The following is a 17,313-nucleotide window of genomic DNA, read 5'->3' as shown; positions in this document are numbered from 1 at the left end:
AAAAAAAACAAAAAATAAATAAAATGTACGCTGGTTGGTTTCGGTTACAAGTATGGCCTCAGATTCCTGTCAATTTACAATATTGCCCCTACTACGTATCTACAATGTATATTTACTATTTTAACCTTCTGCTTCTTAAAAGAAAAAATTCAACTCAATCAAAGGGTGGTATACTATGGTCTTGTTTAGTTAGGTTTTGTTAAATTAGATCTCACTGTAATATTTATTATTACTGTGTTACAAGATGAAGTGAAAAATACAGATAAAAGCACAAACAGAATACAACAGAAAATATAGATCCTATGTGGCTTTGCCTCTAGTGGATCAAGAACTAGCTGTTAGTTACAACCGAAGTTGTAACTAATTTCTAGGGCGAACCTCTATATTTCTGGTGTTTGTTTTTCTCTCTAACCCTACTATTTGTTGTTCTATCTTTGTGTATGTGTTGTGTGTTGTTTCTGGGTGAGTTTCTGGGTTAGATCGATCAAGAGATCGAGGGAGATCTCTGGTTCTAAGGTTTGAGAACCAGAGAGAAGGCAGAGAGAAAGAGAGAGAGTTCTGAGACTCTCGAAGGTTCGAAGAGAGGAAATGAGCTAGGGTTAGCTCTGATTCCTCGAGTTTTATTCAAAGAAGAACGACAGATCGTTTTGGAATCAAACGATCTGTCGTGTTGGTAAGAACGACAAGTTCCTTTGTCGTGCAAGTGAAAACGACCAAATCTTGGTTGTCGTGTGAATTGATTATATTAATTGATTTAAAGGACAATTCTGTCCTTGTTGTTTTTAACTGTGAGCTTGAGTTGGTGTAGGTTAAACTTGGAATTTCACCAAGTAAATTCCTACAGGTTTTTTCTTCTCATTTTAGATTCTCTAAGAAGCATTTTTTGAAGAAGCTACTATAGCTAAATTATGCTAAGTTCTGAACTCATCAAGAAGATTTACATTGTTGAGTTTAGGGGTGTTCATTAAATCACATTCAATGTTTTTAGGTCTATCCAAATATGATCCAATCATATATTGGATGTTAGATTTTACCATTCGATCCGATCCAATTAGTTTCGATCATCCAATCGATCCAACATCCATTAGATATTGGATTAGATTGATTCTATCCATTTAATGTATTTCATATATATATTTATTGGTGTAATTTGAGTTTATCCAGTATTTTAGACTTAGTATTTTTTGGATTGGATCGGATCCATTCAATATTTTAAGTCTAGTGTGTATTGGATTGGACTGGATCCATCCAATCCAAGAAAAAAAGAGTAAAATTTTAATATTAATTTTCATATATACAAATTTGACGTATTACAATATAAAATCTAATTACAAAAATACTAATTAGTTTGATTAGATGTTGGATGTATTTAATTTTTAGACACACCCCATCCACCATCCGATTCGGTCTAATTAGATATTTAAAAATAACATCCAATCCGATCCGATCACAATTGGATATCCAATATTGGCAGTCAGTTGTAATTGGATCAGTCAATTCTCATTGGATTAGATCGATTTATACACACCCCTAGTTGAGTTCAATCAACAAACCTCAACTAGAAATGTTAGAACAAAATCAAAAGCAAGAAACCAAAAATAGAAACTTAAAAATACACAAAAGAAATGAACACACAAAATTTTAGAGAGGTTCATACTTCCTCCAATGTGGAGAGCCTATTCCTCTTTCAATTCCTTCCAATGAATTCTTCTTCACTAATCAATGGCAAAAGTTTGATACAATATGATATGAAACCTTCAAACTTCAAAACCAATAGAGACCCTTAGGAAATCATCTTGGTCAAGATCATCATCTTCCTTTTGATTTCTCTTCTCCCTTTCTCACTAGAATATCTTAGACACACACTCTCTCTTAGTTACAAGTTTACATTAATATTGGTTAACATTTTACACTCCTTACAAACCTATATATTTATATATAGAGAGAGTTAGATAAACTAACTTAACTAATGAACTAACTGAAAAAACTGTCTTGAGTATTCCTTATTCCTTATTCAACTTGTCAAATAAAAGTGTGTCATGTCATCAATCCAATGGGAGTTAAGTGAGGGCTGATTTCAATATAAATTGTGTGTAATTTGTCTTTAGAAGCCAAAAACAACTTTTAAAAGCACAACCAATCAAGATCATAATATTTTTTGTGAATTTAAACTTATTTAAAACATTTTAGTTTTATTTTGTAAGTGATCAAAATATGTTTTCCACTTAATTTTTTAGTGAGTCATGAATCTCTTCTGTTGTTTTGTGTACTCCTTCAATTTTTTAATACTAAAAGAGAAATGTTAAATGATACTTATGGTGCTTACTCCTAACACTCTTGTAAGGTGTAAAATTACTATCGGTAAAACTTAATATCGAACTCCACTTGTTTTATTATAATAAATATTATAAAAAGTCACTAACTAATTATAAAACGATACTTTATCGTGGTGCTAAGTACTATTGGGGTCTTATAACACTGCTCAAACTAAAATAGAGATGTCACAATTCAACATAACATTTAACAACAAAATCATTGAAAACATATACAATGAATGTGCCCAAAATGGTCATTTCACATATTTTAGGTTGTTTTGCCTTTATGATCCTTAAAAGCAACCTCATAGTGAGTTGTAACAACACTAACTTTCTGTTGGAACAATCTCCATACTTTGCCTGCATTTGACGGCCAACTTGCAATTTTGTAAATTCACAAGGTCAAATGAGTAATTTTCCTAACCGAAGTGTACATTTCAAGAAAAAAGAATATAAAAAACGATATTTCTGATGAAAGGAGGCTTTAAATGTAAATAAAATTAATTTCCGAGGCTATTTTTGTAATTTCATACCAAGAATTAATTGCTACCCAATGTCCTCCTAATGAGAGGGCCTCATTTCTATCTAACAAGTGCAACTTACGAAACCTTACATTTTGGTGTAATTAAATTACAAAATTGTCCTCAAAATCACTTAAAATTACAATAATAACCTTCATTGTTGTTGTCGTTGTCATATAATGTCACCTCTAAAATCTCACCAATTGTGAAATAAATTGAAATAATAAACAACAAAATACAGCAACGACACCAAAAATGCAGTCTTTGTGAGTAGTCAGCATCTAAAGCTGAAAATAATAAAATAGTAAATAAGTAAAATAAGATATATGATTAGTTGAATTACTAATCACATAGTTGACTTGGAATTTGACAAATATTTTAATTAAAAAATAATAATAAGAATGCTATGACCTTTCCCCATAAATAAAATGCTTGTGAAGTATGGTAGCATGCCTTTTCGGGTAAATACTATTTTGGACCTTCTGTTTTACAAAAGTTATCAATTGGACCTTATGTTTTGTTAAATGACAAAATAGACCCTGTATTTTCTAAAATAGTACAAATAAGACCCCGAATTGATTTTTTGTCAAAATAAATTTTAATTATAATCCGATCTAAAAGTGCTATGACAAAACTGTTTACATTTTTTGTATCTGTTTGTATTAAGCATTGTCTTCAAGTTGATTGTATTAAAAAAAACGTTGTCAAAAATTAAGCTCAGGGTCCTATTTTTATTATTTTAGAAAATGCAGGGTCCATTTTGTCATTTAACAAAATACAGGGTCCAATCTGTAACTTTTGCAAAACACAGGGTCCAAAATGGTATTTACCCTGCCTTTTCCAAAAAAAAAAAAATAAATAAATAAATAAAAAAAATGGCATAGCTTACAAAATATATTTTTTTAAGAAAATACAATCTCAATTATAATTCAAAATACAAATATATGAATATCTAATTGTTTAGATATGGTCATATTAAATAAGTATGTTGTATGTAGGAATTAAGAAAGGTTATCTTTAAAAAGGAAAAAAAAAAAAGTCTATCTAATTGCACTTAAAAAGTTACTTTTCTTTTAGCAACAACCTTATAATATATTTTTTTAGGGTAAATACCATTTTGGACCCTGTGTTTTGCAAAAGTTACAGATTGGACCCTGTGTTTTGTTAAATGACAAAATGGACCCTGTATTTTCTAAAATAGTAAAAATAGGACCCTGGGCTTAATTTTTGACAACTTTTTTTTTTAAGACAACCAACTTGAAGACAATGCTTAATACGAACAGATACAAAAAATGTAAACAGTTTTGTCATAGCACTTTTAGATCGGATTATAATTAAACTTTATTTTGACAAAAAATCAATTCAGGGTCCTATTTGTACTATTTTAGAAAATACAAGATCCATTTTGTCATTTAACAAAACACAGGGTCCAATTGGTAACTTTTGTAAAACAGAGGGTCCAAAATAGTATTTACCCTTTTTTTTAACTAAAAATAACTAAAATATAGTAATTAAATACGAATTGTCATAAATATTAATTTTTTCATTATAATTAAAAACATATTTAATCACAAAAAATTATAATTTTTGTAACTAATATTTTTAGCTATAAATATTTTAGTCTCAACACAAAAATAATAATTTATAATTAATTATTTTTTTTATTCTTAGTCATAAGTTTTATTGCGACTAAAATAATATTTTTTTATAGTGTTGTTTGCCTTATTTGGATTTAAGTATTTTTTTAGAAAAAAAAATAGACAAAGTGTCAAAGAATTTTCATTTTAGGTTGGTTAGACCAAATGAGTAAATGAAGGTAGATCTATGAGTTTAGGATTAAAAAAATAATTAGTTTTTTTTATTATTCTTATTTTGAGTGTGTACACTAATTAATTCATAATAGTTAGAAAAAGGACAGATGAGCAATGATGACACACAATATTTACAGCTAAAAATTTGACTCAATAATATAGCTTATTATTTTATTTTATTAAAAAAAAAAAAGCATATTGTTTATTGTTTAAATAGAAAATTAATGTAGTGTTAAAATTTTACCATTATAGTATTGGAAATTTCTAACTTGGTTGCTACAATTGTTCATAATAAATTCACTTTTTTCTCAGAAAAAAGATATAGAAATGAATTTTTAATATGGCAATAGCAATAGTCGTTCAAATTAAAATTTAGTCAACAATTTCTTCATATTATACACTTACATAACTATTTGTTTTAATTATTATCATTCCTTATAATATTCAAAAATAGTAGCTATATAAAATAGGCCATAAATGATGAAATTGCCCAAATACATTTCAAGTTTAATTCAAAAATCATTTATGGTTTACTAAAATGAAACAATTAATTAAGTCAAAGTAAATATGCCAAAATCTATTATTTGATATTATTGATAATTACAATCCTATTACATTTTTTCTGTTTAAAAAAAAAAATTTGTTGAGTTGCAAGCAATCTGTATTGGCTTTAATTTTGCAACAAGTTTTAATCTAACTAATTTCTGATTTTCTCATTGGAGACCAATTGTTTGTTGGTTCTAAGTTAGTTAAGAATGAATAATGGCTTGACATAAATCTACCCTTAATGATATTCACCATTATTTTATAAATCGAGTTGTTCATCTGTTACTTATACTGTTCGTAAGAATAATTATGTTGTTCATCTTGTAGCCAAATTAATTTTAGATTTTAAATTTTTTTATATTTAGAATGAGGAAGTTCCTTCCTTTTGTTGCAAAAAGAAAAAAATGCTATTCTAGCATATTTACTTAATCTTTTGTAATTGTCTCTGATTTGTTTAATAAATATATCCTCTTAAAAAAAAAACTATGATCTTAGTAAATATTAATGTATATATATAAAATAAAAAATAAATTTTAATGCTAAAAACTAACCAATTAGTCAAAAGCCACCTCTTTAGTAGTCACGTGCCATGTAGGAGGTAGTTCACTTTTGTGGTTGTTTGTTGTCTATTGATTAAAGGAGCACATTTTCATTGCTAATATTATTATTATTTTTTTTTTGCTAGAAGTCAAAACATACCATAGATTTGTCTTAATTAACTTACCTTAAATATTGGTTTAGTGGATTAGTATCTTTGACATGTCAATTATCAACTTTAAATTTCAAATAATATACAATCCCATATAAGTTTGGTACTTAAAACTTAACTTTTTTTTTTTTTCTAATTAAAAGGGGATCACGTGGTGCAGATTTATTCTCCATCTTTCGATTATTCTAATAATCTCGTAGATCACGTGTGAGCTTTAAATATCCATTTGTTTGGTACTTAAAGTTATTAGGGATAATGGGTTCAAACCTATGCTTAGGGCCAGTCTTGAGTTGAAATGAGCCAAAGGCCAAAATTTTTTTTTTCACCTTTACTATAAGGATAAATGATATTTTTAAAAATTATTAAAAAAAATATGTATATTTTTTAAAAAATATTTTTTCACTTGGATCCCTAAAATGAGTGGCCCTAGGCGCGGGCCAAGCCCGCCTTAACCTAGGGCCGGCTCTGCCTATGCCTCCTTTTTTTCCCATCCATCCCTCGCCACTAAACTAGCTTAGTGGCTTATGCACTTTTTTTTTTTTTTTAATGATTTTATAAGGATGTTTAAGGAATATCACAATTTTTTTTTTACTTTTTTTTATTTGAGACATTTCCTTTGAGAAGCAAAGTAAACTTCATTTTTCTTTATTTGAGACATTTTCTTTGAGAAGCAAAGTCTATTACCTTTAAACTAATCATAATTATTTAAAGATTAAAAAAATTAGCACTCTCACACATTCACTTTCAATAAACAAATGAAAAAAAAACTCACCCAACTCTTCATGTTTGACAAGCTAGTTTTGGGCAACACCAATCTTATTATGGATGAGAACCAATACAATATTATAAAATTTTGAGAAGTAGAAACTTAAGCATATCAATATCTTATAATATTTACTATTTCTATGAATTATGTCAATTCTAATTTTAATTTGCAGACTAGTTTAATATACTATCAAAATATATAAATAACAAACAGCCATAGCTAACCATATTGTCTTTTACTTAAAATATGTTTAGTTTGATGAAATGAGGATTGTAATGAAATCATTATTACCATTACATTGTTTGTTTTAACTTTTAAAACTTTGTAATGACTTTACAATGTACGAGTCATTACATTATATATTACAATCCCCATTACATTATAAAATCAATATAATAGTGATTACATAGTTGGAATATACATGTTTACCTTTTTTTTTTTTTTTTACTTTTATTTAACTTTAAATAATAAAAATAATAAAATTAAGAATATTTTTATCAATATACTTTTTACTTTATTCAATTACAATTCTAATTACAGTGTTAAATTGAACATTATAATACTATTCTCATTACAATTATTATTCCATTACATTACAATTTATATTACCATTACCATTTCTATTACATTACATTAAACATCACCTTAATTGCTGATAAGATTAGGATGACCTAAACTGGATACACTTGAAGTTTTTCTTATCACACACATACATGGCATTTTAACACTTGATAATTCAACAAGTGAGACATTTTGTGTGATAATAATAATATTCTTACTATTATTAGAGAACAACCATTGTATCATGGAATAATGGTCCAGCCAAGAGTGATGTGTTACATTTTTACCAGCTTTAATTATATGACAGAATAAGTGAGAAGGGAATGACTAAAGTCATCAACTTTCTTAAAGTTGGGTGAAAAGGGTTTTGGTTTTGGACCACCTTATTAATATTAATAGCAAATTTATAATCTTTAAAGTAGGTTTGAAATTTGAGATTGGATTGTGTATTTGAAAGCTATACAAATCACAGACAATATGTTTACCACACAAATATAAACTCTTTACATGTGAAAGCAAAACTTATTCCAATGAAAAATAAATCAAAGTTACTGATTATTTATTGTGAATGAAAAAGAAGGAAAAGCAAGTAGTCTTCATATTTTCTTCTTCCCCCAAATGATAAGCAAACTTGTCTTTGATAGATACATACATGTACACCAGAGTCTGTATCTATGCTATTTTTTTTAACTACCAAAATAATCAAATAGCTCACATAACAAATAACAAAGTGTAAAGTAAAAGAGAAAGAATGCACAATTATAAAATACACATATATGCATTGGAAAGAGTTGTAGATGTTAAATTCAATTTACAATGCAGATGATGATGATGATGATGATGATGATGTCAGCATGTACACCTGTGTTAGACTAGACAACAGTAACACTCAACAGGTATATCTACAATATCTCATTGTACTTACTTATCCACAATAGCTTATACAGTTTCGATTACTCTAGTAATGAGCTCCATAGAAACGCAGCAACTTCAGTTGTTTCACCTTTTCCTATGATGATCAAGAGAAGAGGAAGAAGAAGTATAAATAACAATGAGTACTACTAGCACTAGCTTTCATTTCGAAAGGAAATATTGCTAAGAATATTGAGAAAGACCTGTAGCTTTTCTTCGGATTGTGATGGGAAATGAAACCCTGTTGAGCAATTTTTCAACACTTCAGGACTCTTCATCCATGCTCGGCGTGCATCGCTCACTTTTATCTTGTACTTGAACATCTGAAAGTAAAGATCATCATCTTAAGGGTCAAACAAAAAAAATTCTTTCCCACCTAGATTTTCGGCTTTTGATTATTTATATCAGTGTAAGGCGGATATTAATAGATGGAAGGTGTACAAACTACAAACCTTTGAAAGAGGAACTGTTGGTTTCTCATCATGGTTATCGATGAGCGCTCCAGTCCCCTGGCACTCCGGACAGAATACAGAATGAATTTGAGGCCTTAGAGCTTTCATATCACCATCGTTTTGTATTTCGTTGTTCTTAGCTGCAGTTTTTCTCCGAGATCTCCGTTTAACTTTTACACTATCTGGCTGATTTGTGAGCATTTCAAGTTCACATAGAAGAACCCAATGTATGAGGCAGGAAGTATGAAATAAATGGAAGGCCTGCATGCATATAAGTCAAACCAAAATAAGAAAATAGCTGACTTTGAAAAAAACTCGGCTCCACTTGAGACCTAGATTTTGGTGATATAAAAAAGTTAAGGGCAAATGAAAAGTTGAAAGAATGAGGAAGCTATTTTCCTAAAGAACCATAAAATTTCCTGTTGAAATATGTATCTTTCCCATCAATGTGTGGTGATTCTAAAAACTCCCAAAACACATTACATTTTCCTTCCACAATGTTTATCCCTCATGTTTTATCAAGTCTAATCACAAGAAAATGGTTTATGTTCTTTCTCTCAATGAAATCCAAGCTCCAAACAGACTCAACAGATCCTACCAGTAATAACAAATGCATAGTAGAAGAAGTAATTATAGTGATGACTAGAAAGAAACATATATGAGTTGTTTGGTAAGTAGACTTACCCCATTCACGTTTCGACTACTGCAAGCAAGCCTTCCAGTCTTCACATTCATGAGTGTTGCTACATCTTTTCCAGGAAGCATCTTATGTTGGCAAATATCACACATTCTTTCAGAAGCTAAGCGTCGTTGTCGCCTCAATTCTCGCCTTACAGCCTTGTTAGAAATAAATCTAGTTTGCAGAAGCTGATCATCTAACATTAAACTTGATACTGCAGAAGCTGAAGAATCTTCCCCGCCTGAATCATAATGATTACTCACATTATCACTAACATCCTCAGGGTCAGAAAATGATTTCCTTTTTTTACTGCCTTCAGCATTTTGACTTTCAGATGACGGACTCGAGCAGAGCAATGCTCTTACCTCATCAAGAAAACCCATTCTACCTAAATTTAAATTGTTATAACTAAAGGTAACAATAGCAAAGTCATGCTCAGGAACAATGAATGAACCCTCGTTCACTATATTATTTTTTCCCAACCACTCGCACCATATCCTGGTTAGCTCCTCTGACATGCTACCCGTCTCCTGAAATCTTGCAGCAACTAGTCCGTAACCCACTTCCCTCACTTTTACATTTGTAATTTCATTTCCAACTCGAACACAAGGGATTGAAACTGCACAATTATCCCCAGATTCAGTCAGATTCTCTGAAGAGGAATTCAAGTTAACATCTGAATCAATGACTGCATAATCTAGATCCTCATTTTGATGTACAAATTGATCATTCCTAGATTTCTTATTAGCAAGGTTTTCTGTATTTTCATCATAACTAACTATAGCTAGACTGTCCCCATTGTCTTGAGACTCCAACAACCGATTTTGGTTTCCATTTCCATTTGTAATTGTCATCTGTTCTCCTTTCTCGATTGAATTATCAAAGAAAACAACACCATCATTAAACGGCCACGGGTTTGGTCTCAAGAGAGTAGCCTTAGCAGTAGACAACCTCTCATTATGAAGATTACCCTTCAAGTGATCAAACAGTACCGAATCACTGTGACAAGGAGCTAAACACAAAGTACAGAAGAAAATGAACTTCTTTCCATCTTCACGAAGTTCAACATACGTGTGCCCTTGCGATCTCACATTACGAAGAATTGTTCTTTTCGCTTGGTCCTTCAGATTACACACCTTAGGAACTTCCAAAGCATTAGATCTTGGAAAACTTAACACACCCTTTCCTGCCATGCAAAATTTCCCGCCAAAAAATATATATTCAAATCCCTTTATTCCTCTAACTCTATCCAAGGTTGAACTTCAAATTCGGATGTTGAAAACAAAAAAAGTTATCACAAGTCGACATAATCAACAATCCATCATTCACAACCAGAGAAAGTTCTTATAAACACTCAAGTCTGTCAAATGTCTTAATTGAAACTCTTGAATACCAACTCCTATCAAACTTCTTGATCAAAGACCCAATTCACCAACCCTAAAGGGTTCAATTTCACAAGAACTTCCAATACACCCTAAAATAGAATTTTGGACACTATTAGTCAATAAAGTCCAACATATGATGAATGAACTGCAACCTAGCAAAATCCAACCAAATTCACCGTAATCTACTGAATTTTTTCTAAATTGGTTTACAAGCAAAAAGAAGTTCATAATCTTGAAAACAAAGATTATCTTATAATTGCTTTAAGAAATAAATTCAACAATATTAAACTTCAATTTTCCTACATACGCACAAGAATCTTAACTCATTTCTACATTAACTAAAATTTCTAATCAAAACATATACAGAAATGAAAAAATAAGTACCCAACAAAATTACCTGATGCCAATAAACCGGCGAAGTGGGGTTGGGCGGAGAACCCAAATTGAGCAGCAGAAGATCGATAATTGAGGGCTTTTGTGAGAATTTGAGAAAGCAACAATATCTCAGGCGAAGGACCCAACTGGTACACCGGAAGAAAATTAATTTAGGGTTTTTTGATGGAATTTGGGGAATAAACTTAAATTTTGCCGGAAGAACCAACTGGAGTGAGGGAATATAGAGAATTTAGGATTTTTGAATGAATTTGAGAACGAAACCATAGCTTCTTCGCCGGAGAAGGCACCGTACATGGATTTTTTTTTTTTTTTTTTGGTGAATTTGAGAACAAAAATGGATAATTATGTTTTAAGTTTCAGACAAAAAACTGTAACTTGATTAATATGAAATTATTTTGTCCAGAAAAATATATAAAATTAAAATTTTATGACGCTTTTGCCCTTGTATTTTCATAACGTGGCAATTATAGCATTAATGCATGTGGTTATCTATCTCATTAGTTGAGTCACATGATGATGACTTGCTTTGACAATTATATTAATTTAGAATAATTTCTGACATAATTAATATTTAAATTTATCTAAATTTAATTTTTAAGTGTTAATAAATTATTATGTGGTAATTTTTGATTAGTCTAAATCATGAAATTTTTATTTTATTTTTTAAAAAATAGTTTAGATATACCAATAAAAAATAACACGTAGATAATGATTTGATATTTAACGGACAAATACTTTTTAGAAATATATTTTATTTATTATTAGTGTTAAAAATTAAACTTAAATAATTATTTATAAATAAAAATTAAACTTAAGTATTTATACTGTAAATTACTCTTAATATTAACCATTTATAATGTATATGATTTTTTTAGTACATTTATAGTAATGATTGATAAACTTATACATTTAAATGTCATGATGTAGATCGAAAATAAAATTACTTTATAAATATACATATAAAAAAATATCATATCATTACATATAATATTTGAATAATGATTAAAATTACAAACAACAAGATATGTAAGTAATTAAGATCACATAATTAAGAGTGATATTATTTTGATAAATATTTATAAGTAGTTACTAAATTACAATTTTTTTTGTGTATTTTTAAAATAATTCCAAAAAAAAAGGTTTTTTCAGTTTGGGCTTTAGACAGTGAGGCCCATAGTCCAGTCATGAGCCCACCCAAAACCTAAGTAACAGAGCTACCAGCACAGCCTCACCCAGGCTCCGATCTTTCCCTCTCTTCTCTCTACGAATGAACTCAGCCATTGAAGAAAGTTCTACACTTTGAGCTTTGAACCTCCTCTCTCTCTCTCTTTGCTGGTCGCTGGTTCGCCGGAGTTACCTCCTCGCTTTTCGTCTCTCTCTGCTGTCTTGTTCGCATTCGTCATCCAGGTAAGATTTTTTCGACTTTTGAATTCAGCTTGTAATCACTGGCATATCTTTTTGAGCAAGGATGATATAGTTGAGTTTGTGTTTGAAACAAAGCTTGTTAATAAACTCAATTTTCTTAATCATATATTCATATGATAGAGTATTGAATGACTAGAGTATTCTTAATCTCGTCTTCTTCCTCTCTTTTACACCGTTTTCAGTCTCATTACTGCTTCTGTTCTGTAGAGCTCCAATGGAAAGCTTTCTCTGTCAGTCAGTCAGTTATGGATGGCCTTCTTCTTTAAAAGAACTTACATTCATTCTCTAGCTAAAATAGAATAAAATGAGACTGGTTTCGTTCAAGATTCTTGTGTTTGTGTAATTATTAGGGTTTTGCTCTAATGGCTGACTAAGAAAAATAAGAAAATATGCATATTTATTCATGTTTTGGGATTATTTTGTCATACATGGAACTTATAACGCTACTATTCATTTGTTATGTAATTTGATACAAAGGGTTGTGGAGATATAGCTTTTATAAGATGACTTCAACAACGATGCAACCGGCTTCTCTTAAGCGAAGAGATTCATTTTCAGCTAGGGAAGAAGATAAACTTATTGTAATCCCTTTAGGAGCGGGTAATGAAGTTGGCCGCTCTTGTGTTTACATGACTTACAAAGGGAAGACTGTATTGGTATGCCCAATAATATAATGGACTTTATATATATATATATATATAAACTATTGATTTTATTTCTTATGTTGGGTTGTCTTCTGGTGAATGTAGTTCGATTGTGGGATTCATCCTGCCTACTCAGGTATGGCTGCTTTGCCATATTTTGATGAGATTGATCCTTCAACAGTTGATGTTCTTCTCATCACTCAGTATGTAATTCTTTTATTATATCTTCATTAAGAATTACATATGGATTAAATTTTTAAGTCAAATATTGCTTCAACTGCTAGCTGGAAAAACAAAATTTGGACTTTCAAGTTGTATGAGATTGTTTCTTCTTTTTCATTTTTTCTTCATATGTATATATTTATAATAGGGGGAGGGATGATAAGTGTTCAACAAATTTCTTTTACTTTGGTTTTGTTGAAACATTGAGCAATGTATATTTCTTATTCACTCTGTTAAAGGGGTTGAATTTTATCATTCATGATAGAATTTCGTCAATTATTTAGAGTCTTATACTTGATTTTTGCAGTTTTCACTTGGATCATGCTGCATCTCTACCTTACTTTCTGGAAAAGGTATTTATTTTTTCCCTGTAAGTTTTATGTGGCTTCTCATCTTGGTTTACATGAAAACTAATTATATGTTTAATATTTGTTAGACCACATTCAAAGGCCGGGTTTTCATGACTTATGCTACAAAAGCTATCTACAAGTTGCTTTTAACAGATTACATCAAAGTGAGCAAAGTTTCTGTTGAAGATATGTTGTTTAATGAACAAGACATAAATCGCTCCATGGATAAAATTGAGGTGTGTTGTTTTCTTTTAGATTTTAAATTTTTCTTGTTAAATTTTAAACATGTGATTTTGTCCACCTTACTTGATTGATGATATTTTTTTGCATGTTATTTCAGTTTTATCATTTTCATTCATACTTTTGATGTCTTTATCACATTCTTCTTAAATTTGATTTAGTCTTTTAATGTGTAGTTTTCTTAGCATTATCTGAAAAATGTTGTTCCTCTTTCATTCTTCTTTGTGCTTGTCTTCTAACAAATTATTCCCTTATGAAGTGGTGTTACACTTTTTTCATTGGTAATTGTGCTTATGATTTGATGTTAGGACCCAAATAAATTCACTCACAAACTACCTGAACAGTGAACACATAATAGAAGAGTTGAACAAATAAACTTTTTCTGTATAACAATACATTTATATATAACCTGGTGGTGTTTGAGAGACCACCCCTCTCCCCAAGAGCAACAGCTCTCAGTACAATGAATTTTCCCCTTTCAATTACTCTTTCACTATTCAAATATACACACAATGTTTCTAGAAAGTCGCTTAGACCCCCTTTAAGTAAAATACCTGCACTCTTTAATATCAAAATTTAACTCACTTTGCTAGAAATCTTTCACACTCAAAATTTGACACTTGGGTTGGGTCCCTATTACCTACCATATTGATGAAAGGCCACTTGAGGCTAGCTCAGGTGGTTCGAGTTCAATCATTGTATCAAAAAACGTATTGATTGAAGCTTATCTCTTTTTATCCCATTTTATTCAACTGTAATTTTTTAAGCTTGTATACATACTATAGTAGGCCTCGTAAATCCATAAGTACCTTAGTTTATTTTACTTTTTGTTGGAGATCAAGTATAAAATTGTTCCAATGATTGTATACTTACAGTTTATTTCAATTTCAGGTTATTGATTTCCATCAAACAGTTGAGGTAAATGGTATTAGATTTTGGTGCTACACAGCTGGTCATGTCCTTGGGGCTGCTATGTTTATGGTTGACATTGCTGGTGTCAGAGTTCTCTACACTGGAGATTATTCACGTGAAGAAGATCGACATCTTCGTGCTGCAGAGACCCCACAGTTCTCTCCTGATGTATGCATAATTGAGTCCACTTATGGAGTCCAGCATCATCAACCTCGGAGTATTCGGGAGAAGAGGTTCACCGACGTTATACACTCGACCGTTTCTCAGGGTGGTCGTGTTCTGATTCCTGTGTTTGCCCTTGGTCGTGCCCAAGAGCTCCTCCTCATTCTCGATGAGTATTGGTCTAATCATCCCGAGCTACAGAGCATACCGATATACTATGCTTCTCCACTTGCAAAGCGTTGTTTGTCTGTTTACGAGACATACACTCTTTCAATGAACGATAGGATCCGAAATGCAAAGTCGAATCCTTTCATCTTCAAGCACATATCTCCATTAAAGAGCATTGAGAATTTTAAGGATGTGGGTCCATCGGTGGTAATGGCGAGCCCTGGTGGGCTTCAAAGTGGGTTATCAAGGCAACTCTTTGATATGTGGTGCTCTGATAAGAAAAACTCTTGTGTTCTTCCAGGTTATGTCGTTGAAGGGACTCTAGCGAAAACAATTATTAACGAGCCGAAAGAAGTCACTCTCATGAATGGCTTAAGTGCTCCTCTCAACATGCAAGTCCACTACATCTCATTCTCTGCTCATGCAGACTCTGCCCAAACAAGTGCATTCTTGGAAGAATTGAGGCCTCCTAACATAATTCTTGTTCACGGTGAAGCTAACGAAATGGGGAGGCTCAAACAAAAGCTCGTGACTCAATTTATGGACCGTAACACTAAAATCCTCACCCCAAAGAATTGTCAATCTGTTGAAATGTATTTCAACTCTCAGAAAATGGCTAAAGCTATTGGTAAGCTAGCTGAGAAGACCCCGGAAGCTGGTGAAGTTGTCAGTGGTTTACTGGTAAAGAAAGGCTTCAGTTATCAGATAATGGCTCCGGATGATCTTCACGTCTTCTCGCAGCTAGCAACCGCGAATGTTACTCAAAGGATAACTATTCCATATTCGAATGTTTTCAGCATAATAAAGCACAGGCTAAAGCAGATATATGAAGGTGTAGAGTCTTCAACAGATGAAGAATCTGGCGTGCCAACGCTTCGGGTACATGACCGAGTTACAGTGAAGCAGGAATCTGAGAATCACATTTCGCTACATTGGGCTTCAGATCCCATTAGCGACATGGTATCGGACTCCATTGTCGCCCTGGTTTTGAGTATCAACCGAGAAGTCCCCAAAGTCGTTGTTGAGTCAGAGGATACCAAAATCGAGGAAGACAATGAGAAGAAGGCGGAAAAGGTAATTTATGCACTTCTGGTGTCACTCTTTGGAGATGTTAAGCTTGGAGAGAATGGGAAATTAGTTATTACTGTTGACGGAAATGTGGCGCAGCTCGATAAACTGAGCGGGGACGTTGAAAGTGAAAACGAGGGTCTTAAGGAAAGAGTAAGGACAGCATTCCGCCGAATTCAAAACGCGGTCAAGCCAATCCCTCTCACTGCTTCTTAGCCTCCTCAATGCTGTAGTTTGTATGTAACTGTAATCCCTCAATAGAAAGAAAGAAAGAGGTCAGTTTTAGGGACTCTTCACTTCTCATAATACTTTTTAACCATAAGAGTTTTTCTTTTACTTGTATCCAAATTTTTTGGTTTTTTATGGGTAAAGTTAATTGAATATGTGTATGCCTACATTAGTACAAAACTTCAAATATTATTGCCACTGTTCTAGTGTTCTCTTTACAACTTCTTGACTACTTTATATGTTATTTTGAATGTTAATTATCATTTTTAATTATACCAAATCATTACTTAAATTCTTTACAGTTTTTTATTTTTTCTGATCTGTTTGTGATGTTCATGTGAATGTTATTCATGTATAGAGAAGTTGTTAGAGCATGAAGTATAGTTATCCTATCTTGCCTTTCTTGACATGGTTATTGGTTCATATATATAATTTGATTTCTTTTTAGATTAGATCGATAGGACTTGGCATGATGAATAACAACATTGTTTTGGGTGAATAGCCCTTCCCCCTCTTGGTGTTGAGCTGAATTCTCTAACTACTTTCTTATCTTTTGGTCCACCAACTTTGGGTGAATTGGAATTGAGTCTTTCTCATGAGATTTGCTAACATTACTCCCATCCTCAATAACCACCTTCTCCTCAAGGCGAGATATCAAATCTTCCTAAGTAGCATCCTCAAGTGAGCTCAAGAACCACTGTATCAATACTTGCTGAATTGGTTTGGCATTGATCAATTTGGTTTGGGTAGCCAAGATAGCTAGAGGAACCTTCGATGGCTTATTGGCTATATTCAATTCGGGTAACAGGTAGTAGGAGTGTTCATTCGATTCAATTCATAC

The 17,313-nt window shown here is 31.6% G+C and overlaps 2 protein-coding genes across 2 annotated transcripts; one reads left to right on the top strand and one right to left on the bottom strand.

The window, feature by feature from the left end:
- Nucleotides 1-7,767: 7,767 nt before the first annotated feature.
- LOC115725367 (uncharacterized) lies at nucleotides 7,768-11,488 on the bottom strand. The gene is made up of 5 exons (XM_030654860.2): nucleotides 11,055-11,488; nucleotides 9,278-10,746; nucleotides 8,594-8,854; nucleotides 8,345-8,464; nucleotides 7,768-8,238 (listed from the first exon to the last, which is right to left on the bottom strand). Exons 2-5 carry the CDS (start codon nucleotides 10,463-10,465, stop codon nucleotides 8,188-8,190), a joined length of 1,620 nt encoding a protein of 539 aa, XP_030510720.2. The 5' UTR covers nucleotides 10,466-10,746; nucleotides 11,055-11,488; the 3' UTR covers nucleotides 7,768-8,187.
- Nucleotides 11,489-12,238: 750 nt separating this feature from the next.
- LOC115725472 (cleavage and polyadenylation specificity factor subunit 3-I) lies at nucleotides 12,239-16,693 on the top strand. Its single transcript, XM_030655005.2, has 6 exons — nucleotides 12,239-12,460; nucleotides 12,956-13,134; nucleotides 13,228-13,325; nucleotides 13,652-13,697; nucleotides 13,781-13,930; nucleotides 14,826-16,693. Exons 2-6 carry the CDS (start codon nucleotides 12,982-12,984, stop codon nucleotides 16,458-16,460), a joined length of 2,082 nt encoding a protein of 693 aa, XP_030510865.1. The 5' UTR covers nucleotides 12,239-12,460; nucleotides 12,956-12,981; the 3' UTR covers nucleotides 16,461-16,693.
- Nucleotides 16,694-17,313: the final 620 nt, after the last annotated feature.

The sequence above is a fragment of the Cannabis sativa genome, chromosome 6 (assembly GCF_029168945.1).
Source record: "Cannabis sativa cultivar Pink pepper isolate KNU-18-1 chromosome 6, ASM2916894v1, whole genome shotgun sequence".
Lineage (NCBI taxonomy): Eukaryota > Viridiplantae > Streptophyta > Magnoliopsida > Rosales > Cannabaceae > Cannabis > Cannabis sativa.
The sequence above is the reverse complement of the archived record's forward strand: the minus strand, read 5'-3'. Positions and strand labels throughout refer to the sequence as shown.